At 38.2% G+C, this 26,378-nt stretch overlaps 1 protein-coding gene across 10 annotated transcripts in view; it reads left to right on the top strand.

The window, feature by feature from the left end:
• The window catches only part of BLVRA (biliverdin reductase A), a 48,515-nt gene extending 24,012 nt beyond the window's left edge, over nt 1–24,503 (top strand). For 6 of the 10 annotated variants that reach the window (XM_042914260.1, XM_042914271.1, XM_042914291.1 and 3 more), the window contains 6 exons: nt 894–1,015; nt 2,997–3,116; nt 4,843–4,940; nt 18,111–18,218; nt 20,134–20,305; nt 24,125–24,503. In XM_042914260.1, the coding sequence (XP_042770194.1) occupies nt 894–1,015; nt 2,997–3,116; nt 4,843–4,940; nt 18,111–18,218; nt 20,134–20,305; nt 24,125–24,422 (918 nt within the window). In that variant the 3' untranslated portion in view covers nt 24,423–24,503. Of the gene's footprint in view, nt 1–354; nt 451–893; nt 1,016–2,996; nt 3,117–4,842; nt 4,941–18,110; nt 18,219–20,133; nt 20,306–24,124 lie in introns of all 10 variants that reach the window. The other 4 variants (XM_042914225.1, XM_042914251.1, XM_042914242.1 and 1 more) reach the window with 1 other exon arrangement.
• Nucleotides 24,504–26,378: the final 1,875 nt, after the last annotated feature.

Below are 26,378 nucleotides of genomic sequence, written 5' to 3'. Positions count from 1 at the left end.
TATCTTAAGCAACTGCTCTGGCAGGCCTGTCGATGAGACATGGAAAGGGTGAGATTAGGAGTGAGAGCAGTTGGTGATTTAGTGTGGCATCAGGTGGAGACAAAGAAATCCTGGGTCAACACTAGAACAGTTTACACAGGAAGGGGCAGAATTAATGGGAAATGGTGATACCAGATATCTCAGGTGACAGGTGAGTCCTAGGTGATTTTCCCATTTGTATGCTGAGAGACATCCAAGAAGAACTGGGTGTAAGGGATGTGTAGATAATTTTTTATCAGTTTGGATTATATTAAGTGGCTCTATACCTTTAAAGAACTGACTTGATTTTTTCATTCTGATACTATTTGCATACAGCACCCAGCAGTATACCTGAGTAATAGGTAAGCTACCACAGTACCGTGGGAGTGAAGTTGGTTGGAATGCAGACAGCCAATGTGGAATCTGAACAAGGTGACTGCTCATGGTTTTCCCTGTGTTCTGTGTGCCAGCATCTCACTAAGTACCTGTGGCCTCGGAATGAGTCCCACCTGTATCAGATTTGTATGTCCACTGGAGGAAGGATTCAGGGAGTACAGAGGTACAGCTTAACGAGGAAAATCTCTTATCTTTGGAAGGGTGGCAAAGTGGAGAACCAGATGTGAGGAGCCTTCTCCATGGATGATACACTTGAGCTCCTGTAGAAATATATCTTGGGTGGAGCTGACTTCTCTCCGAGCTCTCATTTCAGGGAGTGTCCTATTTGCCCCTTGTATGCTGCAACTTTTGGTTCTGGGTTGGCTCCTTTCCTTCCTTGTCTGGACTCTGACTGGTCCTGGTCACAGGTCTTTGTTTTGCTGTTCTCTGCTAGATGCATGGACTGTTTTTAAATCCTACCGTGGTCCCGTGTTTTTCAGCCTGAGAGAAAGTTTGGAGTGGTGGTGGTTGGCGTTGGCAGAGCTGGCTCAGTGCGGATCAGGGACTTGCGGAATCCACATGCTTCCTCGGCGTTCCTGAACCTGATTGGCTTCGTATCCAGGTGGCTGGCATTTGTCTTGTGCCTTGTAATTCATGGGAAGACCAGTGAGAATGGATTAGGGCTTGGGACATAGAGACTCTCCAGACCCAGGAGAGAAAAAGCCAGCTCTGGGGTCATTCCAGAGAACTGTGCTCAGGGTCAGCCCCACAGGATCTCAAGTTTGGATGGCTTTGGGGTCTGGAGTGCTGGGCCTGCGGCTGGGGTGTAAGGCGAATCAGCCTTGATGGGACTGTGAAGACAAAGGCAGAGAAGATGAGAGCAGTGCCTAATAGTTACAGAAGGGTCACAGTGAACACATGTGGATTGGCTAAAAGAAGGCATTAGGTGTGTACCAGTTAATCATTATGTCAGTTATGATGGCCATCTATGTAGTGGCCCTGGGTTTTATAAGCCTTTTCAGCTATTTGACATAAATACCATTATCAACCCTACTTTACAGATACAGAAACTGAGCCACAGAGGGGTTAAATAATTTGACTATGGACACACAGCTGGAAAGTCTAAGACCTGGATTTGCATGCATGTCTATTTGATTCCAAAGCCCTTCATCTAAGCAACATGTGTTATTTTCCTTTTGATAATTTTGAGCCTTACTTTTCTTTAAGGTTTCGTTTATCTCCTATAACTCAATCAAAACCAGACTTCCTACCATGTTTCTTCTTCCCTGACCCATAGAGAAGGTGCTCAGCACCTTCCTTCACCACTTACCACTTCCTCATACACACCATTCACTGAACTAACACCATATAACATCATTTAGGAGTGTTAATTTATGAGTGAACAAGATGTAGGCACTTTCTTGGCTAAGGAGAGGGGGTGGCATGCAACTTAGACACGTCTCTGCTTTCTAGCGCTTTAGAGAAATCAAATAAATAGTGGCACAAAGCATGTTTTAACTCCTGTGATGGTCCCTGCAGATGTTTTTTTCCATATCTTAATTCATGGGACCTACTTTCCTCCAGTTGACCTGTCTCAAACCTGGCTTTTCCCTTAAGGATATAAAGTGGGTTTGGGGACAGTAGAGAGACCCAGAAGTGCTACGAGTCTGCCCTTGGGCAGTCTTCTCCTCTCAGTAAGATTCTAAGGGAGTTGCACACAAATGGGATATCAAAATTATTATTAGCACTGTAACTCCCATTGCACCCCTGCCTGAAGCCAGGTTGAACACAACACTTGGGCTCAAGGCTGAAGCAGGGCCTCTCTTTGTCCCATAAGCCCCAGTCCCCTGCTAGCTGGCTGCTGTGACTGATACAGTCGAAACTCCTAAGCTACCCAAGTCAGGAGGGAAGATGGCCTGCTTTACAGTCCTGCCATTCTCACACTGTTCCCCATTCTTCATGACCTACCCGCTGTGTTGTAGCATCTCCCCTGGAAGCCTACTCTGAAACCTTAAAGTGGATATTCCCTGCCTTCCTTGAATTACCCACCTATACCCCCAACACAACATTTCTCGTATTAATGTTGTGATGGTGCTACATTTATGCATGTGTGCCTTCCTTCCTCTTTTAGACTGTGAATGAAGTCTGGTATAGTCAGTGTTTGGCCAAATGCTTGGAGCTGGCTGTGATCATAGAGACCACTTCTCATGAGATAAAAGGAGATCAGTTGTTTTTATTTTAGAGATGGAATAATTCAAAGACCGCCATGTCATGTAGGCTGTTAGCAGTAGTGTTGGCACTCAGTGCCAGATCTCTTGACTTAAACCCTGAGGCTGTTTTTCTCACTCCATGTTGGAAACTGTCCTGGAAATGGGACAGAGGAAATTAATTTCTTTATATCCAAAAGCCCAAAAGCTAATTATCAGGACATTGTTGGGAGGAGAAGAGAAGGATAAATTCAAATAAATACAAGTATAAATATAAATATAAATATAACATATATATATATATATACATATATATATATATATGTATATATGTGGTCATTTATTTATTTGATATTCTGTGTACTTTTGAGTTGCATTTCTATTATTCTTAACTAGACGAGAGCTCGGGAACATTGATGAAGTCCAGCAGATTTCTTTGGAAAATGCTCTTTCCAGCCCAGAGGTAGAGGTTGCTTATATCTGCAGTGAGAGCTCCAGCCATGAGGACTATATCAGGTGGGTTTTCAATGTAGGTATTCCTTGCCTTGCACAGTAGTGCAGGAGTATAAAAATGACTGGGAAAGCTGAAATCTTGCAAAGAAGTTTTAATAATCAAAGGGAAAAGGGGCACCTGTGTGGCTCAGTTGGGTAAGCGTCCAACTTCAGCTCAGGTCATGATCTCATGGTTGGTGGGCTCGAGCCCCGTGTCAGGCTCTGCGCTGACAGCTCAGAGCCTAGAGCCTGCTTCGGATTCTGTGTTTCCCTCTCTCTCTGCCCCTTCCCCACTCGCACTCTGTCTCTGTCTCTTGAAGATGAATAAATGTTAAAAAAAAAAAAAAAAAAATTTTTAAAGGGAAAAATTACAGTGGGGCCATTACCTTTAAAAATTGTCAAAATCCTAAAAACTCTTACTATTGGTTATAAAAATATAAGAAAATGAAAATTATGTAAAACTAAAATTTATTTAGTACACTGTAATTTAAAACAATAGAAACAAAGAATTAAAGAGTTTTCTTTGTAAAAAACTGACAGTAGTTTGAATAGTGTTGGTTTCTTCTCATGGTAGGATGTGGAGCCAGCATCTATTCTGTGCCTTGGCAGATTGTTGTAATCCTTTCTTGTGCTTTTAATATTGTTAAATATCTCCAGGAGTTCCTTTAATATGAAGTATTTTTGCCAAGAGGTGAGGAAAGAAGTAGTGGTGGCATCGATATCATAGAGCAAGGGAGGTGACATGTTCCTCTGCCCCAGCTTCAAATGCAAAGCTTAGAGCCCTTCAAGCATTGGGTGGTACTGACCCTGGAAGGAGGAGCCCCACACAGGATCTGGCGGCTAACAAGGCAGTACCAGTCGCCTCCCTGAATCTCACTGCCCTCTTAGGTCCTTACATTAAATTGAAGCTGCCACCGTGCTATTCCCCAGGAGTAAGCTGCTCCCTCATTGTCACTCCAACTCTAGTGTGGAAAGAAACACCTTTCCTTGGTTCCCTTTAACCCACTTTGGCACCAGAATGTATTTCCTTAAAAAGGTAATTGTGTAATTTTCATCTTATAAATGTTTGTACCTTAAGAGTATCTAGAAAATAAAATCCAAACTTCTGAGTGTAGCATTCTGGGTTCTTCACAGTCAGACTCTCAGCTACTTTCATGATTTTGTTTCCCTCTCGTCCCTGAGTCCGCTTCCCTGCCATGCCGAAATTCATACTATTATCCAGATGGACAAATTTCCCATAAATATCCACGCCTCTGCATATGCTGCCCAAAGTGAAATTCCCTCATCTTGCATGTTGCACCTGGAAAATGCCTCCTATTTCAAGACCCAATTCAGATGTAGTTACTGAAATCTTCTCAAACTGCCTCAGGCAGAGCTGCTGTCATGGGTTCATGGGTTTGGTAGTCTTTATTTATAGCTATCATGTGGTAATAGACAATTTTCATATTAATGTCTTTTATTTCTCCTCCAGAGTAGCTGATAAATAGTGCCTAGTTGAATACATGAGTAGTTGAATGGATGCATGTTCAAATTAACACATACCTGGAAAGTCATTCTCCTCTAGCGCATTAGAAAATAATAGGAAGTACAATTCGTCCTCCTTATCCTCTGGCCCCAGTTCTCACTGATTCTCATCTGTAGTCCTACATAACTTGGAGATTTATGTGTATTTATAACATTCCATTCTCTGTTATGCAGGGCATTTTAGTGAAGCTTACTTGAATATATTTTCTCTCTCTTTTTTCTAAAGGCAGTTCCTTAATGCTGGTAAGCATGTCCTTGTGGAATATCCAATGACACTGTCTTGGGAAGCAGCTCAGGACCTGTGGAAGCTGGCTGAGCAGAAAGGTGACGTATGTTCTGTCTGGAGCACAGACCCTCTTTTAGAGTTTCTGCCTGTAAAATGTCTTTGGTACCATCTCTATGCCTTTAAAACTTAACCCTATGTCAGATATGTTACTGGTCCTGTGGGCTCCCAACCTCCTACTCATCCCCAAAATTGTAGGCGTGCATAAGGAGCACGTGTGGAGGGCCAGCAGGGCGGAGGGATGCGTGGGAATTTGCACATTTTTGTTAGACACTTATCAGAGTCTTTGACTCTAATGAAAAGCATGAATTAGCTTTGCCCTGTGCCAGTGCCATGATATTATTTTGGTGTTATTCATATGAAACATTGCTAGTAGAAAAATGCCCAAGTCAGAGTAATGCATGCCCAAGTCTTATATGCATACTTTTTTAAATTTTTTATTCAAAAAAATTTTTGTTAATGCTTATTTATTTTTGAGAGAGAGAGAGAAAGAAACAGAGTGTGATTTTGGGAGAGGCAGAGAGAGAGGGGGACATAGAATTCGAAGCAGGCTCCAGGCTCCAAGCTGTCAGCACAGAGCCTAAGGTGGGGCTTGAACCCGTGAGCAGTGAGATCATGATCTGAGCTGAAGTCAGACGCTTAACCGACTGAGCTACCCAGGTGTCCCTATTTTTTTTATTTTTAATTAATTAATTTATTGTTTAATTTACATCTAAGTTAGCATATAGTGCAACAATGATTTCAGGAGTAGACTCCTTAATGCCCCTTACCCATTTAGCCCATCCCCCCTCCCACAACCCCTCCAGCAACCCTCTGTTTATTCTCTGTATTTAAGAGTCTCTTATGTTTTGTCCCCCTCCCTGTTTTTATATTCTTTTTGCTTCCCTTTCCTTATGTTCATCTGTTTTGTATCGTAAAGTCCTCATATGAGTGAAGTCATATATTTGTCTTTCTCTGACTAATTTCGTTTAGCATAATACCTTCCAGTTCCATCTGTGTACTTGCAAATGGCAAGATTTCATTCTTTTTGCTAGTGCTGCTATAAACATTGGGGTGCATGTGTCCCTTCGAAATAGTACACCTGTAACCCTGGGATAAATACCTAGTAGTGCAATTGCTGAGTGTAGGGTACTTCTATTTTTAGTTTTTTGAGGAACCTCCATACTGTTTTCCAGAGTGGCTGCACCAGTTTGCATTCCCACCAGCAGTACAAAAGAGATCCTCTTTTCTCTGTATCCTTGCCAACTCTGTCGTTGCCTGAGTTGTTAATTTTAGCCATTCTGACAGGCGTGAGGTGGTATCTCATTGTGGTTTTGATTTGTATTTCCCTGATGATGAGTGATGTTGAGCATCTTTTCATGTGTCTCTTAGCCATCTGGATGTCTTCTTTGGAGAAGTGTCTATTCATGTCTTTTGCCCATTTCTTCACTGGATTATTCACTTTTTGGGTGTGGAGTTTGATAAGTTCTTACAGATTTTGGATACTAACCCTTTATCTGATATGTCATTTGCAATTATGTGCATACTTTTCTAGTTTGTGTTGTTTCTCAAGAGGAGTATTTATCAAATATCTCCTACATGTTAGGAACTTGGGAACTCTACTACGTGTTTCATATATTATTTTGTTTAATTCTAGAAACCCTTGGAGGTAGGTATTTTCTCTTATGTATAGGAGCTTATGTATAGGAATCCATGGCTCAGAGAAGTTAAGTAATTTGTGCCAGATCACAAAGCTAGTAACAGGACTACTAATTGGAAGATAGAGATTTGAATTCAGTCCTTTCCAGCTCTGAAGTCTACATTCATTCCTCTAAGCCATACTGCCTTCCAGAGATTTTTGTTTTTACATTACCTGCACAAGTCCCTCTATGGAGGCAACAAGAATTAACTATAATGTTTAATGATTAAGGGACCTAGTTACATGAAGTTTAAATTAAAAACTCTTTGTTTCAACATTTGCTATTGAAAAGCTTTAATATATGAGCAAAGTATCATGAACAATTGCATGAAAATCACCAAAGAAAGCACCTTGTGCTTATCACCAGTGTAGACTGGTCAGACTTTATTGAAACTCTTGTAGCACTCTGTAGCACTGGGATGTGCTGCTGAAGGACAGAGCCCATCGCCACAGCAGCTAAGCAGTGCCTAGAACTGAGTAGACCTTCAGGAGGTGTTTGAATGAGGAGATAGAGAATTACTGCTGTGAGTAAGAGGAGCTTTGAGGCCATCACCTTTGTATATTATTTTCTTATAGCACAGATATCCATGGACAAAGAACAAGACACCAAAGCATACACCATAGATTTCTTGCTAACTGCAAAGGAAAGAAAAAAAAAAAATGTGCCTTTACAATGAAGAGCTCTGTTGTTTTCATCCTAACCGAATGATTGCTGATATGGGTCAGTCTGATGATACATACCATCTGATGCGATGTACACAGTGTCAATCATATAATTGAGACTTACAGGACATGCAAGGATAAAGGAGCAGATTAAATGGCACTGTAAAAAATCAAGCAAACTAGAATGTGGAACATGCTACAAAATAACAGGCTAAATTTTCTCAGAAAGGTAATATCCTGCACATAGTGACTTCCTTCCAAAGTGTAAATATAGAAAGGAGGGGAAAAGAGTACACTTTACACTAGAGAAACCAAACACTACCTTAGCTAGTTGATCAAAAGTAACATCAGCAGTGGTAAGTTATGATAACAGGATGTATTCTTGATATGATATGATGAGAATGGTTCATTACCTCTGTAGTTTTCCTCCCCTATCCATAACCCCAGTGTGATCATGAGAATAACATCAGAAAAATCCCAGTTGAGGGGCATTCTACAAAATTCCTGGCCAATACTCTTCAGAACTGTCAAAGTCATTAAAAAACAAAGGAAGTTTAAGAAACTTTCTAACCCAAGAGGAGCCTAAGGAGATATGATAACTAAATGTGATGTGGTATCTGGAAACAGAAAAAGCACATTAGGTGTAAACTAAGGAAATCTGAACAAAATATGGACTTTAGTTAATTAAAAATAATAAGCTTAGTTTTTTAAAAACTAAGGATAAGTGTTATATTAGAGCCTTGGTATTATCTCCATTAGCAAGCACAATCTGGGTGGATATGTTTAGATCATTAATGGCTTTTAAAAAGAAAAAGGTTCTTAGCAATGAAACTGACATTTTTTTCTCTAGGCAAGTATTTATAACTCAGAGCGTTTATTAAGCAGTTTTTACACAATAGTTATTATGTATGAGATACCGTACTTATTAACAATAGAGATAATAAAAAGATGACCCTTGCTTTTGAGGAGCCCACATTGCCATATGTTCACAACTAGGTAAGATTAATCTGCTGAAAATGAGTTGAAAATGTAACTATAACATTTACATTGTAGCCCAGGGAAGTAATAATTTTATTCAACTTGGAATACCTAAATGCAATATCAGTTTGTATGGCAAAAGTTAAGGATAATTTGGGAATAATGTCAGCAAGATGGTGGAATAGGAAGCACTAGGACCTCATTCTGCCGTGGAGACACTGACTTAAGAGCAATATATAGACCATATTGCCTTTGTGAGAATTCCAGAAACAATTTAAATGGTTGTAGTCACCCAGGCATACACAAAGCCAAGAAGAGCTGCGTTGAAGCCGGTAACAAGGTTCATTGCATTTGCTCACCTTCACCCTGGCAGAACAGGGTGTTATCAGGACAAAACTCCCAAGTCTTAGTTTCTCCCTTGGGGGAGAAAAGATGAGTGGAACCTGCATCTAGTGTTCTGGTTTTGCAAGGGCTGCTTGAGAGACTGGTTTCTATCTCTCTTGACTTGGGGTGCTGAAGGAAGCAGTAGTGTACTTTAGATGCGAGATTAGAGGCTGCCAAGAACAAGGCAAACTCTGTGATTTGTTATAGCAACAGAGAGACTGCAGTACTGCATAAAGAAACCAGGGTGAGCAAGATATTAGGTTTTTGAGAACAGGGGCAAACCTCTTTCACTTGGAAATTATACACATAATCCCAGAGAAGATACATCCCCAGGAAGGATTTGAGAGGCTCGTTGAATTGCTAGCCTGCCTGGAGAAGGTCTTTCCTTATAAAAAGTCAGTCTGTAAAGACTGGGAGAAGTGGCTGTTTTTCCAAATATTCAGATCTCAACAAGTGATCACAAGGCATAAAAAGAAACAAGGAAAAATTGGCCTCTTAAAGGAACAAAATGAATCTCCAGAAACTAATCCTAAAGAAATAGAGAACTATGAATTATCTGATAAAGAATTCAAAGTAACTCTAAAAGATAGCTAAAAGAGGACACAGACAAGTGAATAAAATCAGGAAAACAGTGCATGAACAAAATGAATATATCAACAAAGAGCTGTAAACTATAAAAAACAAAAAAATTCTAGAGATGAAGAATAAAATGACTGAATTGAAAAATGTGCAAGGGTTCAACAGCAAACTTGATCAAGTGAAAGAATTGGTACATTTGAAGATGGGTCATTTGAAATTTGAGTCAAAGGGGCAAAAAGAAAAAGAATGAAGAAAAGTGAAGAAAGCTTAAGGGATTTATGGTACACCATCAAACAGATCAATATATGTATTATACAAGTCCCAGAGGGAGCAGTGAGCTTATGTGGAATAATCATGGCTGAACACTTCCCAAATTTGAGGAAGGAAATGGAATACAAATTGAAGACACTTAATGAACTCCAACTAGAGTAATTCCAGAGATCCACACCAAGACACATAATCACACTGTAAAGACCATAAAGGCAGAATCTTGAAAAAGGCAAGAGAAAAGTGACTTCTCAAGGAGCTCCTAATAAGCTTATCAGCAGAATTCTCACCAACCTTGTAGGCCAGAGGGAGTTGGATGATATATTCAATTTGTTGAAAGAAATACAACTGCCAACCAAGAATACTATATTCATCAAAACTGTTCTTCAGAAATGAAGGTGAAATTAAGACTTTCCTGGAAAAACAACAACTGAGGGAATTAATCACTACTAGACTTATTCTACAAAAAATGCTAAAGGGAGTCATTTAAACTGAAGCAAAAGGATTTTAAACAGCAATTAATCATATGAAAATAAAAAGTACTCTGGTAAAGGGAAACATAAAAAGAAATATAGAATCTTGTAGTATTTTGTTGGTTCATAAATCATCAAACAATTTTTTTAATGTTTATTTTTGAGAGAGAGAGCAAGAGCATGAGCAGGGGAGGGGCAGAGAGAGAGGGAGACACAGAATCCGAAGCAGGTTCCAGACTGTGAGCAGTCAGCACAGAGCCTGTGTGCGGCTCAAACTCATGGACCATGAGATTATGACCTGGGCCGAAGTTGGACATTTAACTGACTCAGCTACCCAGGCACCCCAATCATTTTTAATTCTAGTATGAAATTGGAAAGACAGAGCATAAGAAATAACTATAAATCTATGTTAATGGATATACAATATAAATAGATATAATTTGTGATATGAGTAAAATAAAGTGGGAGGTTGGAAATGTAAAGGAATAAAGTTTTTGTATGCAGTTGAAGTTTTTATTAGTTTAAGGTAGATTACTATAATTAGAAGTTTTATTTAATCCCCACAGTAACCACATGAGATGTGCAAAAGGAAATGAGAAAGGAATCAAAACATGTCACCAAAAAAAAAAAATCAACAAAACACAAAAGAAGGCAGTAAGAGAGGAAAAGAAGGACAAAATACTGCAAGAATTTATAGACAACAGTTAACAAAATGGCAGTAGAAGTTTTTTTTTCTGTCAGTGATTACTTCAAATGTAAATGGTTAAACTCCCTAATCAAAAGACTTAGATTGGCTCAGTGGATTAAAACAAAACAAAAACAAGGTCCAACTGTATACTGTCTACAAGAGACTTCAGATCTAAAGACACATATGCACTAAAAGGATGGAAAAAGATATTCCATGTGAATAGTAACCAAAAGAGCAAGAAGACATAAATTTATCAAACAAAATAGGCTTTAAATCAAAAAGTGTCATAAGAGATGAAGAAGGACGTTATATAATGATAAAAGGGTCAGTTCACCTAACATTAGAGCTCCCAAATGAATGAAGCAAACATTGTTGAAGGGACACAATAATAGGAGACTTCAGTACTCCACTTTGAGTAATGGATAGGAAAACCAGCCAGAAGGTCAATATATGAAACAGAGGACTTGGACAACACCAACTGAACAGACATATAGAGAATACTTCATCCAATAATAGCAGAATACACATTCTTCTCAAGCACACATAGATCGTTCTCCAGGATAGACTGTATGTAGGCCACAATAAGTCTTAACAAATTTAAAAAGATTGAAATCATGCTAAGTGTCTTTTCAGAACACAGTGGAATGAAACTAGAAATCAACAGCAGAAGAAAAACTGGAAAATCCACAAATACATGAAAATTAAACAGTATACTGTTAGTTAGCCAATGGGTGAAGGGAAAAATCACAAGAGTGATTAGAAATATCTTGAGAAAATGAAAGTGAAAATGCAGCATACCAAAATATGTGGGATATAGTAAAAACAGTACAAAGAAGAACATTTATGGTGGTAAACACATTAAACAAGAAGGAAGATCTCAAGTCAACAACCTAACTTTACACCTCAAGGAACTAGAAGACTGAACTAAATCAAAAGTTAGCAGAAAAAAAGGAAAATAATAAAGATTAGAATAGAAATAAATAAATAAATAAATAAAGATTAGAATAGAAATAAATAAATAAATAAATAAATAAATAGAAAAACAATAGAAAATTTCAAAGAAACTAAAGCAATTGATTTTTGAAAAGATTTAAAAAATTGACAAACTCTTAGCTAGATTAACTAGGAAAAAAAGATTCAAATAAATGAACTCAGAAGTGTAAAGGAGACATTATGACATGCCACAGAAATAAATGTATTACAGGAGACTACTATGAACAAGTATACTCCAACAACTGGATAACATAGAGTAAGTGGATAAGTTCCTAAAAACAGACAAAATACCAACTGAATCATAAATTCTGTACATACCTATAACTAGTAAGAAGACTGAAACAGTAACTTCCTAACTAGAAAAGCCCAGGATCAGATGGCTTCACTGGAAAATACTACCAAACACTTATAGAAGTAACAACAATTCTACTCAAAACTTTCCAAAAAATTAAAGAGGAAAGAACACTTTCAGACTTATATGAGGCCAGCATTGCCTGATACCAAAGCCAGACAAAGTTAACTACAAGAAAAGTAAAGACCAGTATATCTGGTTTCTGCAGATGCAGAAATTCTCATCAGAATGTTAGCAGCCTAGATTCAGCAGGACCAAGTGGGATTTATTCCTGGGATGCAAGAATTGGGTCAACATATGAAAACAAAGAATGTGATATACCACATTAAAAGAATGAAGGACAAAACCCACATGATCACCTCAGTTGTTGCAGAAAAATGCATTTGACCAAATTCAGCACCCTTTAATGATAAAAACATTCAACAAACTAACAATAAATAGAAGGAAACTACCTCATGATAATAAAAACTATATATGACAAACCGCAAAACATTGCTGAAAGATATTGAGGTGACTGCTTCAGATACACAGACATCAATGCAAAAGCCATCAGAAATAGGAAAAAAAAACAAGCATGACATTATCAGGAACACAATAATTTTCTAATAACTGACACAAAAGAAGTGGAAATCTACAAGTTACCTGAAAATTCTAAATAATTACTTGAAGGAAGCTCAGCATGATTCAAGAGAACAATAAACAAACTCAGGAAAACAATGTATGAACAAAATGAGAAATCATAAGACATAAATACATTTTGGAGCTTAAGCATATAAGTGAATGAAATGAAAAATTCAGTAGAGAGCTTCAACAACAGGCTCAATCAGGTAGAAGAAAGAATCTATGCATGTGAATATTTCTGAATATTGCAATAGTGAACTCTAGCACATAGGTTAAAAGACAAAAGAAGCTGGAGTAGCTATACTGATATTAGACAAAATAGACTTTAAGTGAAAAGCTGCAGCAAGAGATAAAATAAAGGGATCAATTCACTGAGAGGTTGTAACAATAGTAAATTTTTAGGCATCCAATAGGGGCACCTGGGTGACTCAGTTGGTTGAGCTTCAGATGTTGGGTCAGGTCATGATCTTGCACTTGATGAGTTTGAGCCCTGTGTCAGGCTCTGTGCTCACAGCTCAGAGCCTGGAGCCTGCTTTGTACTCTGTGTCTCCCTCTCTCTCTGCCCCTCCCCAGCTCATGCTGTGTCTTTCTCTGTCTCAAAAATAAACATAAACATTAAGAAATATATATATAGACATCCAGTATTGGAACACCTAGATACATTAAATAGTTTATAGATCTGAAGACAAAAGTAGATAGCAATGCAATAATAGAGGATTTCAATACCTTGCTTTCAACAATGGATAAATCATCCACATAGAAATATAATATGGAAATAATGGATTTGAATTATACTTAGACCAAATGGACCCAATAGACATGTACAGAATACAGAGTATTTCAACCACCAACAACAGAATATACATTCTTCTCAAGAATGGAACATGGAACATTCTTCAGGATAGATCATATGTTAGGCCACAAACAACTGTTAACAAATTTAATAAGAGTGAAATCTTATCAAGTATTTGACCACATGATATGGTATAAAAGTGAATAATCGGAAAGCTGGAAAATTCATAAATATGTAAACCGCACACTTCTGAAAAAACTGGGTCAAAAGAAGAAATCGAAAGGGAAATTTAAAAAAAATCTTGACATGAACGAAAATGGAAACAAACATACCAAAAATTATTGCATCTAGCAAAAACATTTCTAAGAGGAAGATTTATAGCAGTAAATACTTATATTAAGAAAAGAGAAAGATCTCAAACAACCTAATTTTACATTTCAAGGAAGTAGAAAATGAACAAAGCAGAAGAAAATAATAAAGATTAGAGCAGAAATAAATGAAATAGAGACTAGAAAGATGATGGAAAAGATAAATGAAACTGAGTTGGTTTTTTGAATAGAAATACAAAATTGACAAACCTTTAGCTGCACTTACCAGGAAAAAAAAAGATGACTGGAATAAGTGAGGGAGGAAACAGTATAACTGATACCGCAGAAATACAAAGGATCATAAGACTACTATGAACAATTTTATGCCAAAAAATTAGATAACTTAGAAGAAATGGATAGATGCATAGAAATGTAATTTACCAAGATTTAATCATGAAGTAATAGAAAAATGGAACAGACCAACAATGAGTAAGGGATTAGATGATGATGATGACAATAATAAATAATAATAAATCCCAACATATAAATGTCCAGGATGAGATGGCTTCACAGGTGAATTCTACCAAACGTGTAAAGAATTGTTACCAATCCTTCTCAAACTCTTACAGAAAATTGAAGAGGAAAGAACACTTTCGAACTCATTTTATGAGGCCAGCATTACCAACATACCATGATCCAAGACAAGAACATTAAGAGAAAAGAAAATTACAGGTCAATATCCATAATGGACATAGATGCAGAATCTTCACCAAAATACTAGTGCCAAATTCTAGAACACATTAACAGGATCATACACGAGGATTTAATGATGTTCCTCCCTGGGATGCAAGCATCATTCAGCGTATGTAAATCATTAACATAATGAAGGATAAATATATCATCATCTCCATAGGTGCAGAAAAAGCATTTGGCAGTTCTTTTGTGATAAAAAAAAAAAAAATCTGAACAAATTAGGTTTAGATGGGATGTTTCTCAGTATAATAATATATTGAAAAGCCCACAGCTAACCTCATACTTCGTGGTGAAACACTGAAAGCTTTTCCTCCAAGATCAGGAACAAGACAAGGATGCCCACTCTTATCACTGTGTTCTGTTTAACGTAGTACTGGAAGTCATAGAGCAATTAGGCAAGAAAGAGAAATAAAAGGCATCCAAATTAGAAAGAAAAAGTAAAATTGTCTCTGCAGATGACATGCTCTTATATGCAGAATACCCTAAAGACTCCACCAAAAAACTGTTTGAACTAATAAAATAAGCAAGTAAAGTTGCAGATACAAAATTAGCATGCAGAAATCATTTGTGTTTCTATATACTAACAAATTATCTGAAAGAGAAATAAGAAAGCAATCCCATTTGTAGTACCATTAAAAACAATAAAATACTTAGGAATAAATTTAACCAAGGAGGTGAAAGACATGTACACTGAAAACTGTAAGACATTGATGAAAGGGATTAATGAAGATCCAGCAATTGCACTAATAGATATTTACCCCAAGAATACAAAAATACAAATTCAAAGGGGTACATGTACCCTGAATGTTTATAGCAGCAGCATCTACAATACCCAAATTATGGAAACGACCCAAAGGTTCTTTGACAGATGAATGAATAAAGAAAATGTGGTATATTTATATACAATGGAATATTACTCAGCCATAAAAAAGAATGAAATCTTGCAAAAAAAGGACGTGGATGGAGCTAGAGAGGTTTATGCTAAGCGAAATAAGTCAGTCAGAAAAAGACAAATACCATATAATTCCATTCATATGTGGAATTTAAGAAACAAAACAAATGATCATAGGGGAACAAAAGAGAAAGAGAGGTAAACCAAACACACACTTTTAGCTATAGAGAACAAACACATGGTTACCAGAGGAGAAGTGGGGGGGGGGGGGGTGGGAATGGGTTAAATAGGTATTGAGGATTAAGGAGTGTACTTGTAATTGAGCACCATGTGTTATATGTTAAGTGTTGAATTACTAAATTGTACACCTGAAACATACAGTATAATGAAACTAACAATACACTGTATGTTAACTAACTGAAATTTAAATAAAAAATTTTTAAAAACAGATTGAAGAAGACACAACTAATTGGAAAGGTACCTCATGTTCTTGGATTGGAAGGATAGATATTTTTAAAGTTCATACTTTGTAAAACAATTTATAGATCCAGTGCAATCCCTAGCAAAATTCCAATGGCATTATTTTTATAGAAATAGTAAAACCATTCTGAAATTTGTGTGGAACCATAAGAGACCCTAAATACCAAAAACAATCTTGAGAATGAAGAATAAATCTGGAAGCATCACACTTCCTAAATTACAATTTATGATACAAAGGTATAGGAATCAAAACAGTGTGGCACTGGCGTAAAATCAGGCACATAGACCAGTGGAACAGTATAGAGAGCTCAAACATAAACCCATGCATACGTGGTTAACTAATATTTGACAAGGGCACCAAGAACATACAGTGGGAAAATGGTAGTCTCTTCAATCAGTGGTGTTAGGAAAACTGGATATGCACATGTAAAAGAATGAAACTGGACTCCTGTCTTACATCAGTCACAGAAATTGTCTTGAAATGTGTCAGAGACATATGAAATCATAAGAAAAAGAGACTTACCTGACACTGTAAAACTCCTAAAAGAAAACATAGGGGGAAAATCCTTGACTTTGTTTTTAGCAGTGTTAGCTTGGATAAGACCAACTTCACAGGCAAAGAAAGCTAAAATAAACATAAACACATCAAACTAAAGAGCTTCTACACAGTAAAGGAAATATTCAGTAAACTGAAATGGCAACCTATAGAATGGGAAAAAATATTTGCAAACTATATATGTCATAAGGGGTTAATATCTAAAATACAAAGAACTCACACAGCTAATAGGGGAAAAGCAAACAATCCAATTAGAAAATTGGCAGAGGAATTTAAGAGACACATTTCCAAAGAAGATATACAAACAGGTATGTCAACAGATGTATGAAGAGGAGTTCACGGTCACTAATCATCAGGCATACCAAAACCACAATGAGATATCACCTCACATCTATTATGGTAGCTATTTTCAAACAATGAGGTAACAAATGTTGATAAGGATGTGGGGAAAAAGGAACTCTGATGTACTCTTGGTTGGAATGTAAACTGGCATATCCAAAATGGAAAACAGTATGACGGGTCTTCAAAAGATTAAAAACAGAACTGTCAGATGATCCAGAAACCCACTCCTGGGTATATATCTGAAGGAATTGAAATCAGTGCATCGAAGGGATAACTGCACACCCATGTTCATTGTAGCATTATTCACAATAACCAAGACATGGAAGCAACCCAAATGCCCATCAACAGATGAATGTTAAAAAAAAAAAAAAAAAGATGTGGTACATATATAAACTGGAATATTATTCAGCAGTGGGAAAAGAGGATATCCTGCCATTTGCAACAACACGGATAAACCTTGAGCACATTATGCTAAGTGCAATAAGTCAGAGAAAGACAAGTACTATATGATTATCACTAATTTGTGGAATCTAGAAAGTCAAACCTATAAAAAAAAAATAGCCAGTGAAATGGTGATTACCACCAGGGAATAGGATGTGTGAGGGGTAAGATTCATAATGTTTAAGGGCACAAACTTGTAACAAGTAGTAAATAAGCCAGAGAGATATAAAAATAAATAAATAAAAATAAAAGGGAAATACTGAACAAAACATATTTGAACAAAAGAGCTTTCTTATACTTTAAGTTTTTCCTGAGTTTTGTTTTGTTTTGTGTACCTAGAGAGGTTGGTGATATGGAAGGAATATATATTTAAAAAAAAATAGTCATGTGGGATTAGTTGAAAATAAAGAACTATTGAAGAAGGGGAACCAGTTCTGGTATTTTATGAATCTTCTAACCTAGGTAAGAAAAAGCCACCAGAGCAAAAAAAATTAACAGCTTTCTTTTATAATCCAAAATTTTAGTTACGAATAATTATCTATCCACCCTCCAACCTGGGTAATTTGAAAAAGTCACTTGGTTCTTCCAGTTTTTGAAATAAAGAGTCTAATTTTAGCTTCTCTTCAGTCCTCAAAATTCCTTTTCTTCTCCTTGTTTCTTAGATTTTTATGCTGCACTGCCCCATTCTGGCTAGAAGAGAAGTTAGCACTCAGCTCAGATACTTCCCAGATCTCATCTTGCCTTTGGGGCAGGTAGATATCATGTTGCTTTCTTAGACTTTCATTTCTGTTGTAAGTTGAGAACTGACATCACCTCCAGATGGGGTGTGTAAGGGTATAGTGGTACCCCAGGTGGTTCTGCAGTCGCTGTGTCCTTCTGTGCTGGTAGAAGACAGACCTAGACTCTGGGATGCACATCTATACATGACTGATGATGACTGCCTTTTTTACTCCCATTTTTGTCATGACAGGAAAGGTCTTGCATGAGGAGCATGTTGAACTCTTGATGGAGGAGTTTGCATTCCTGAAAAAAGAAGTGGTGGGAAAAGACCTGCTAAAAGGGTCTCTCCTCTTTACAGGTCAGTTTGAGGTGGGATCACAGGTCATGTGTAACTGGTGAGGCCAGAAAGCTAACTAGGTTCTTTCCTAGTTCTCTAGGATGTTAATTTGGATTCATTTTTTCTAAAGACTGTCTGACTGAAGGCCAATTTAATATAATCTTCCCATGCTTCCACAAACAATAAAAATAGCCATTTTTTTTTCTTTCCTCAAATGAGATTTAAGTGCTTGGTGGACCTTAGGTAAAAGTATGTTAGAAATCTTAAGCTTACAAATGCTTCTGTCCCAACCTCTTAGATAGAATTTTCCTCATTAAATCTTAACAAATTGGAGACTATTTTTCCACAGGAGGTTGAACATGGACTCAGGTTCTTGGAGAGGAGAATATTTTTGTTCTCTTTGCAGAGTAAACAATATTCATAGCCCCTTTCTTCCTCCAACACGTTACAAGGACATGGGCAGCCCCCAGAATATTTGATCTACACTATATTTGATTATTTGCTCTATGTTGGTCATTATTTGAGGAGCTCCATTAGCAATAGGATATGAGCATCCTGGAGCCTCCTGCTCTTTGGATGGCCTTCTTATCTGGCTATATCCTAGAGTATTTGGAACCTTTCCTGAGGGCTTTCCTTATAGAAGCAAAACCTTGACATGGTCAGGCATTGCTAAGTGGTAAAACCATTTATCTCCTAATGAATTTTCAGAAAATAACAGTGAAACCCCTTTTTAAAATCCACCTTCATCTTTTAAAATAATGATAGAGTTGTAACAATAATAACCATGAACCTGTACAAGGAACTGTGCCACGTATGTGAATGTATTAATTAGTTCATGTTAATTCATATATGATAATCCTATAAAGTAAGTATTTATACCCCCATTATACACACAGAGAAAAGGAAGCTCAGAGAGGTGAATAGCTTCACAAAGTTGTCAAAAACAGCTTTGTGGCAGAGCCAGATTGGAGCTCAGGCCTCTGACTTCATGGCTCAAACATTTGATGGCTGCTCTGTCCTCTCCAAAAAGCCCGAGAGCAGACAGTAACCAGCTGAGAGGGAGAAACCTTTCTTTTGTAACTTTAATATTTAGGTCCTAGTGACTTCAAACCATGTTGTCTATGAAACTTATAATTTTTTTTGCTTTTATTTATAGCTTGTTCTCTTTTTTAAAACATAGTCATAATATGAATTCCTTTCAAGTCAGTATCAAATTTGTAAGGAATTAGTTTATAAACAACGTAACAGGTTATGTAGCCTTTTAAGTTTGGGTTATGTTTAAAATTGGGGCTGGAGAGAGTCGGGAGCAATATCTTAACCACACGTATTTCTCACACAGATATTTTTTTTAATGTACTTTTGTGTAGGAGATTATGAAGACTAAGGAAACACTTAACACTGTATCAGTTTTTTTTTATATCGACATAGTTTATAGGTATTGCTGTTTTCTTCATAGCTATCATGCTGCCTTCACCCTATTGTCATTTACCCTATTGTTAGTTATATGGTATTTATAGGAATATAGGCTTGGGGGCCTAAAATACCTTGATTCTTTTTCTTTTATAAGACTTCTTTAAATCACTAACTGAAGAGGGTATGTATGTATGTGTGTGTATGTTTACTATATGTAAACCACATGTGCATAGTAGAAGCCTGAAATATTTTTATTATCCTATGGGCTAGATGGACTGCTGTTTCCAATAAGATGTTTTATTTTCCTAAGAAAATTGAATCAAGTAAACAAGAAAAAAGAGAAATGCTTTTGTGAAGTTTTCATTCAGGCACCTAAATATTAGTAGTCATCTTGCATATCATGCTGTAAGGCAAGGTTGCTTTGTCTTGAGGACCTAGCCACACACCTGCCCACTTGCACCCTCAGCTCTCCAGCTATCAGTCCTTACTTCCCACTTCCCATGGTATTTGTGATTCCCCACAGCTGGCCCATTGGAAGAAGAGCGGTTTGGCTTCCCTGCGTTCAGTGGCATTTCTCGCCTGACCTGGCTGGTCTCCCTCTTTGGGGAACTTTCTCTTATATCCGCCACTTTGGAAGAGCGAAAGGAAGATCAACATATGAAAATGACTGTGTGCTTAGAGACAGAGAACAAACGGTAGGTTGTGAGAAACTGTGAGGAGGAAACTTGAGGACATTGTCATATGTTCACAAAGGTGAATCTAGACAGAGCCCAGAGGGCCTAGACCCCCAACCCCAACTCCAGAAGGACTGTCTGCTTTTGTAGACACAGTAGGTGCTTGGGTTTCACTTATGTTGCCTTATTCATCCTCACAGCAGCCTTGGAAGGTAAATAAGACGAACATGATCCCCTTTGCCAAGAAGTACATAGAGGCTTACAGAATTTGAGCAAGTTGCCTAAGCCACACAAGTGAGCAAGATCAGATGAAGTAACAGAAATCCAGTTTACCCCTGAGACCTGAATTTTTTCCAACATTTTATTATGAATGTTTCAGACATATGGTAAAGTTGGAAGAATTTTGCAGTGAACACCCATACAACTACTACCTAGATCTTGCCATTGACATTTTATCCTGCTTGCTTATCACGTGTCCAAATATCCATCCCTCATTGTGACTACAATTTAAGGTTCTGTTTCTCAGCTTTATCTTATACTGTCATACTATTCCCAAAGTGTTCTGATTCTTTATTTTTTATACCAAGTCTTTTAAAACAAAAGCATATTCATAATTCCCCTTGAAAAGCACTTGGGCTCTATAAAATATTTAAAATAACAAGTGTTTTGGAGTGTTTCTAAATGTGCTTCCAGCTGGTGGGGTTCTTGGTAGTAAAAGAAACAGACCATTGGGTATTTACAAAAAGAGAAAAGTATTTGGGTACCTGAATGAAGCCTGATCTTTGTCCATTTTGAGGAGTTTCCTCTTTGCTGGGGAAAGGCAGAGGTCACAGATGAAGGAAGATAAAGCACGCGGAACCTGCAAGTGCTGCATTTGGAGTAATAGCACTAGCGGACCCTGACATTGTAAGTGTAAGAATTGCAGCTCTGGTCTGACCATCCCCACGGACAGGTGCTGTCCCCAGTAGCCAGAGCTAAACATAGCTCAGGGTGCTTCTGGAGCACAGAAAAGGGGAATGTGGAGAGGTCAGGTCATGCTTCTCAGAGGAAAATGTGCTCTTCTCAGTCCTTGACAGGAAATAAGATGTGAGGGAAGCAGAGACTAACTCATTATTGCAAAGGCGGGGCAGGCATCAGATGAGAGGTTGGGACAGATGGCAAACAACATATTATAATAAGTTGTTAATTACATATAATACTTTCTACTTCACAGATTGTACTTTTACTGTCACACCACCACAATAGCATAGGTGAAGCTGTATATTTATTAGTCATGTCCACTGATTAGGAAATTGAAACAGAGGAAACATCCTTGATGTTTGGCATTTCCTCAGACTTTTAAGACTCCATGTTCTATGGAAGGATATGAGAAATTTTCTTAGGTAGATCAGAACCTTTGGAATATCTCAAATTTCTTTTTATTCCCTTTTTAAAAAAAATATTATTTATTTTATTATTTATTTTATTTGAGAGAGAGGGATAGAGAGCGCGAGCAGGGTAGAGGGGCAGAGGGAGAGAGAGAAGATCCCAAGCAGGCTCCATACTCTGCCTGGAGCCTGATGTGGGGTTCAATCCCACAACTTTGGGATCATGACCTGAGCTGAAATCAAGAGTCAGATGCTCAACTGATAGAGCCACCCAGGTGCCCCTGTCTCAAATTTATTTGTATCCAACGTTAAAGCAGTGAATAAACAGCATTAATGTTCATCTTTGTTATCAAATTCTGGAATGTTTTAAAGCGTGTACCATGTGCTTTTAAAACTAGCCATGAGCTGAAACTAATACAGTGTTAATGTCACCTACCTCAGTTAAGTAAAACAAAACTAGCCATGGAGATTAATGTTTTAGAAGTGAGACCAACTTTTTGATGATAGAGTTTGTAATAATTTATTTTTAAAAATTGGAGTCATAATCAAAAATTTTTAAATGATAGATTGAACACCTTAGTTTTACTAGTTTACTAATCTAACTACTATCTTTTAGACTCTGTCTGACCTGAATATGAATTTTTTATGTATGGGCTATCATTGATTTATACATGAATCATTTTATCATTTTAATGACTTCCAGAATAGACGACTTGGTGAAATGTAGCTCTTCAAAGCAAGTAAGTCCCTGCTTGGTTTACATGCCGCTTAGTATAGTGTCCTCTGTGACAGAGAAAGGCCATCTTATCCTGTAAATGCAGTTATGGCTTCTGACTGTGCTTGGGAAGAATGCTTGGGATCTGTGGGCTTCTTTTCTCTCTCTCCCCCAAAACTTGACTCAGTCTGCAGGCCTGAGTTTCAGCTTTCAACTATAAGTAGATGTCTTTCTAGGGTTGTTAACTGCACATTAGGAGCCTATGCCAGTTGTTTCCAGACACAATTTTTTAAGTTATAGCTACCCTCAAACAATAGAGTAGAATAGAACAGAACGATAACTGGGAATAGGGAAGGGGGCGGGGGGAGGTGGTGGGAAGCATGATTTTGAGAGGTTACAATAAAAGGACTAGCCAGACAGGGATCATTACTTGAATTCCTGTTGTGGAAGTGCTGGTGTTAGAGACTGTTTACTGAGTGCTTACCGTGTGCCAGGCACAGGCCTAGCCCTTTAACAAGGATTTTCTCATAGAATCTTTATGCGAACTCTCTAAGTGGGAATTATGATCACCTGGGAAACTGAGGTTCAGCACTGTTAAGAAACTTGCTAAAGGCACAGAACTAAGTGTTGTGTGAGAATCACACTTAGGCAGCCTGTCTCCTGTCCCCAGATTGTGACACCTTCTCCCCAAAACTGCATGGGAAGGGCACAAGAAAGGAAGGTCTTAGAAACTACATCAGGTCTCGTCTTTCCCTTGTTGCAGTCTTCACCTGCCAATGACGTAGGTGTCATTGTCTTAGAGCCCAAGGTCATCCAGATAACCCTAGTGCAGCTTAATTCTCAAGCCCGTGTTCTTTCCATCTTACCAACAGTTTTCACACTTTGTAAAAATAAACAATACTTTTTTAATCCAAATGTCATGTGGATAGTCAGTGTATAGAAGAGTTACATGTTTCAGCTCTCCTGTCAAAGACAGCTGGTAGGAGTGTGGTCCCTGCCTGCTCATCCTTAAGAGCCTGGGAAGAGCAGTTAGAAATCACCACCTCCACCGGGTTTGCAGATGCAGGCTGAAACTCGGGATATGGATGTGGTTAAACACCTCCCTGTGGAAGGGGAGACCTAAGAAGCTTTTTGTTGGTAGTCTATGCCCAAGTTGACAAATGCAAATATTTGCAAATGAAAGTTCTCACAGAGAGAGCAGAGGAGCGGTCTGTGAATTTAAAACTTGTGTTTTGGGTTGGGATGTCTGGAGCTTAGTGTTGTCCAAGCCCAGAACGTGTGTGGACAAGGTCCCATCCTCAGCCCTACTCTATTCAGTTGACAGTAAAGTGCCAACAGTCAGTATGCACACACCGGATAATGTATGGAAGTGTTTAATCACTATATTGTACGCCTGAAACTAATATATTGTACACTGTTAAGTAACTGGAATTAAAATAAAAACTTTTTTAAAAAGTTACAGATAAGACAGTCACAAGAAAAAACAAACTGATGTTCACACAAAATCATTGAGTGAATTCCCTTGCCTGATGGCAAAATTAAATGAAGGACTGTTTGGCCCTGAAGTTGGAAACAATCACCCAAGGCCTTTGGGAGGCTGGTAGAGGTCAAGATGCCACCTGAGCCACTACATTGAGCAGCAGCTTCAGGGAAGATAGGTACAATATGCAGACCTGTTACCAGGTTCTCACGGGCTAGCAAACATCCACCTGCACTCTCTTGTAATCTCTAACATTTATGATTCTTTTGTCTTTGCAGTCCGCTCACATGGATTGAAGAGAAAGGACCTGGTCTAAAACGAAACAGACATTTAAGCTTCCATTTTAAATCTGGGTCCCTGGAGAATATGCCAAATGTAGGAGTCAATAAGAATATTTTCCTGAAAGATCAAAACATATTTGTCCAGAAACTCTTGGGCCAGTTCTCTGAAAAGGAACTGGCTGCTGAAAAGAAACGCATCCTGCACTGCCTGTGGCTTGCAGAAGAAATCCAGAAATACTGCTACTCAAAGAAGGAAGAGAAGGAAACATGCGGCACATCTAAGATGGGACCATAGTTTGCTTTTTATGAAGAGTTGACCTCTATCTCTATTCTTACAATTAAACATATCTTGGGCAAACAGGATTTGCTTACTGTCCCGAGCTGTGTTGGGAGTGATATTTGGGAGTTGGGGCACATGTAATAGGGATGAGAGAACTAACCTTGGTAGAGCTGAGCCAAGTGCTTCGTATGCCTGATTTAATTTACTCTTCCCAACAGCCCTATCAGATGGGTATTACCAGGTTTGTTTTCATTAGCATATTGGAAAGTTTTATTTGAAGTCACCCAGATAGTAAATACGAGAACCAGCCTTTAAATCTTACTCATGCACTGAACCACTGCAAAATAGCCTCTTCCCTGCTTTAAGGAGTTATGTTTCACCCAACAAACTGTCACTGGGCGAGTATGCTAGGTGCTAAGGATTCTAAAAATGAATAAGACATAGCCGCTTTCCTCGCTAACTTTGTCGAAAGCAAACCAGTCATACAAACTGGTCACTGTAATGTAATAGGTCCAGTAAAAGAGGTATGCCCCTGGTCATCTGGAGGAAGGTTTGGGGAAAACCTACAAACCAAATCTTCATAACTAGGTTAGTTGTGTACAGGTGAGAGGAGGGCTTTTCTTGGCAGAGTGCTGACATGAGCAAAGAGAAGGAAGTGAGAAACAAGCTGGCGAGTACCCTGGGAACAGTGTTGCTAGAGCATTGTGTCTGGAGGAGGGAGTCCCAGAGATTAAATCTGTGGGGTCCCTATAAGCCAGATCAAGGAGGTAGGGTCTTGTTTCTTAGGCACCGAAGGCTCTTATTTAACAGGGGAGTGGCATGGTCAGTTTTCTAGTTTAGAAATGAAAACTTCCAGGAGGAAATGAGACTTGAGACCAAGGAGGAGGCATCCCGTTAAGAGCCAACAAATGTGTTCATACTTGCAGCCCTTGGCTTATCTAGACTCACTGCTTCTGTTGAGACACAGCTGACTTGAGGCAGAGCTGATTCCCAGGAATCTTCCCTTTCATTTCATTGGTTGTCCTGTTGCATTTTCTTTGAAGCTTGTGTTAGATTTCTTGCCTTTGTGGATGTCTCCCTCTTGCTTTTTGCCTACTACCTTCCCATTGTGAGGTTTAGGAGCTGGGAAGTCATTGGTGTCAGCACTCTATTTTCTACCTCGATTTCCATGATTCTGTCACCATATACCTCAAGGCAGGAACCAAAACTCCTTTAGGTTGTTCTTTTATTTGCCATATAAAACAGTTTAATAAATATTGGTCAGTTGGTTCTCTTGTTTTATTATTCACATCAAATATCCTTTGTGGCCAGGAAATATTGTATCTATTTTTGTGTGTTGTACAGCATCTAGCATGAGGCAAATATGTGATTAGAATGTAGTGCAATGGCATCTCCCATTTGGGCCTGATAACTCTGCTATTTCAAAAATATTGGCCGTATTTGGTATTAGAGGTGGGGGTGGGTGCCAAAACCAGAGCTGGATAGTAAAGTGGTATAAACTGGTTTTATTTAATTAAGACTTGTGATAGATGAAAACAGATCTCAGTATAGAACCAGGCTCAATTCCAAATTGTATTTTCAGTGGATGGAAAATTACTAAGAGGAAACATGGGGAGGGAATTCTGTCTAAACCAACTTGATAAGGTTCTTGCTGAAGGCAGGCCAGTGTACTCAAATACCAGGGCTGGGGGACAAGGGATTTGATCAGATATTGATTCTCATGGAACTGACTTAAGAGTTTTGCTAAATTGGGTGATGCAAAGACAGACGTGGAAATCCAAAGTTTGAGGCCTAGTTTGAGAAGAGGGTTCAGAGGAGCCTGACTAAAAGTTTGGTCAAAGTCTTTGTCATGGGTTATGTGATTACTAATTGATGACTACTCATCTTAAGCTTGTTTTGTGTGTGGTCAAGAGATTAAAATGAAAACATCCATTAGTTTTACTAATTGGTAAGAATTGCAGAAGGAGAAGG

This window comes from Panthera leo, chromosome A2 (assembly GCF_018350215.1).
Source record: "Panthera leo isolate Ple1 chromosome A2, P.leo_Ple1_pat1.1, whole genome shotgun sequence".
Taxonomy (NCBI): domain Eukaryota; kingdom Metazoa; phylum Chordata; class Mammalia; order Carnivora; family Felidae; genus Panthera; species Panthera leo.
The sequence above is the reverse complement of the archived record's forward strand: the minus strand, read 5'-3'. Positions and strand labels throughout refer to the sequence as shown.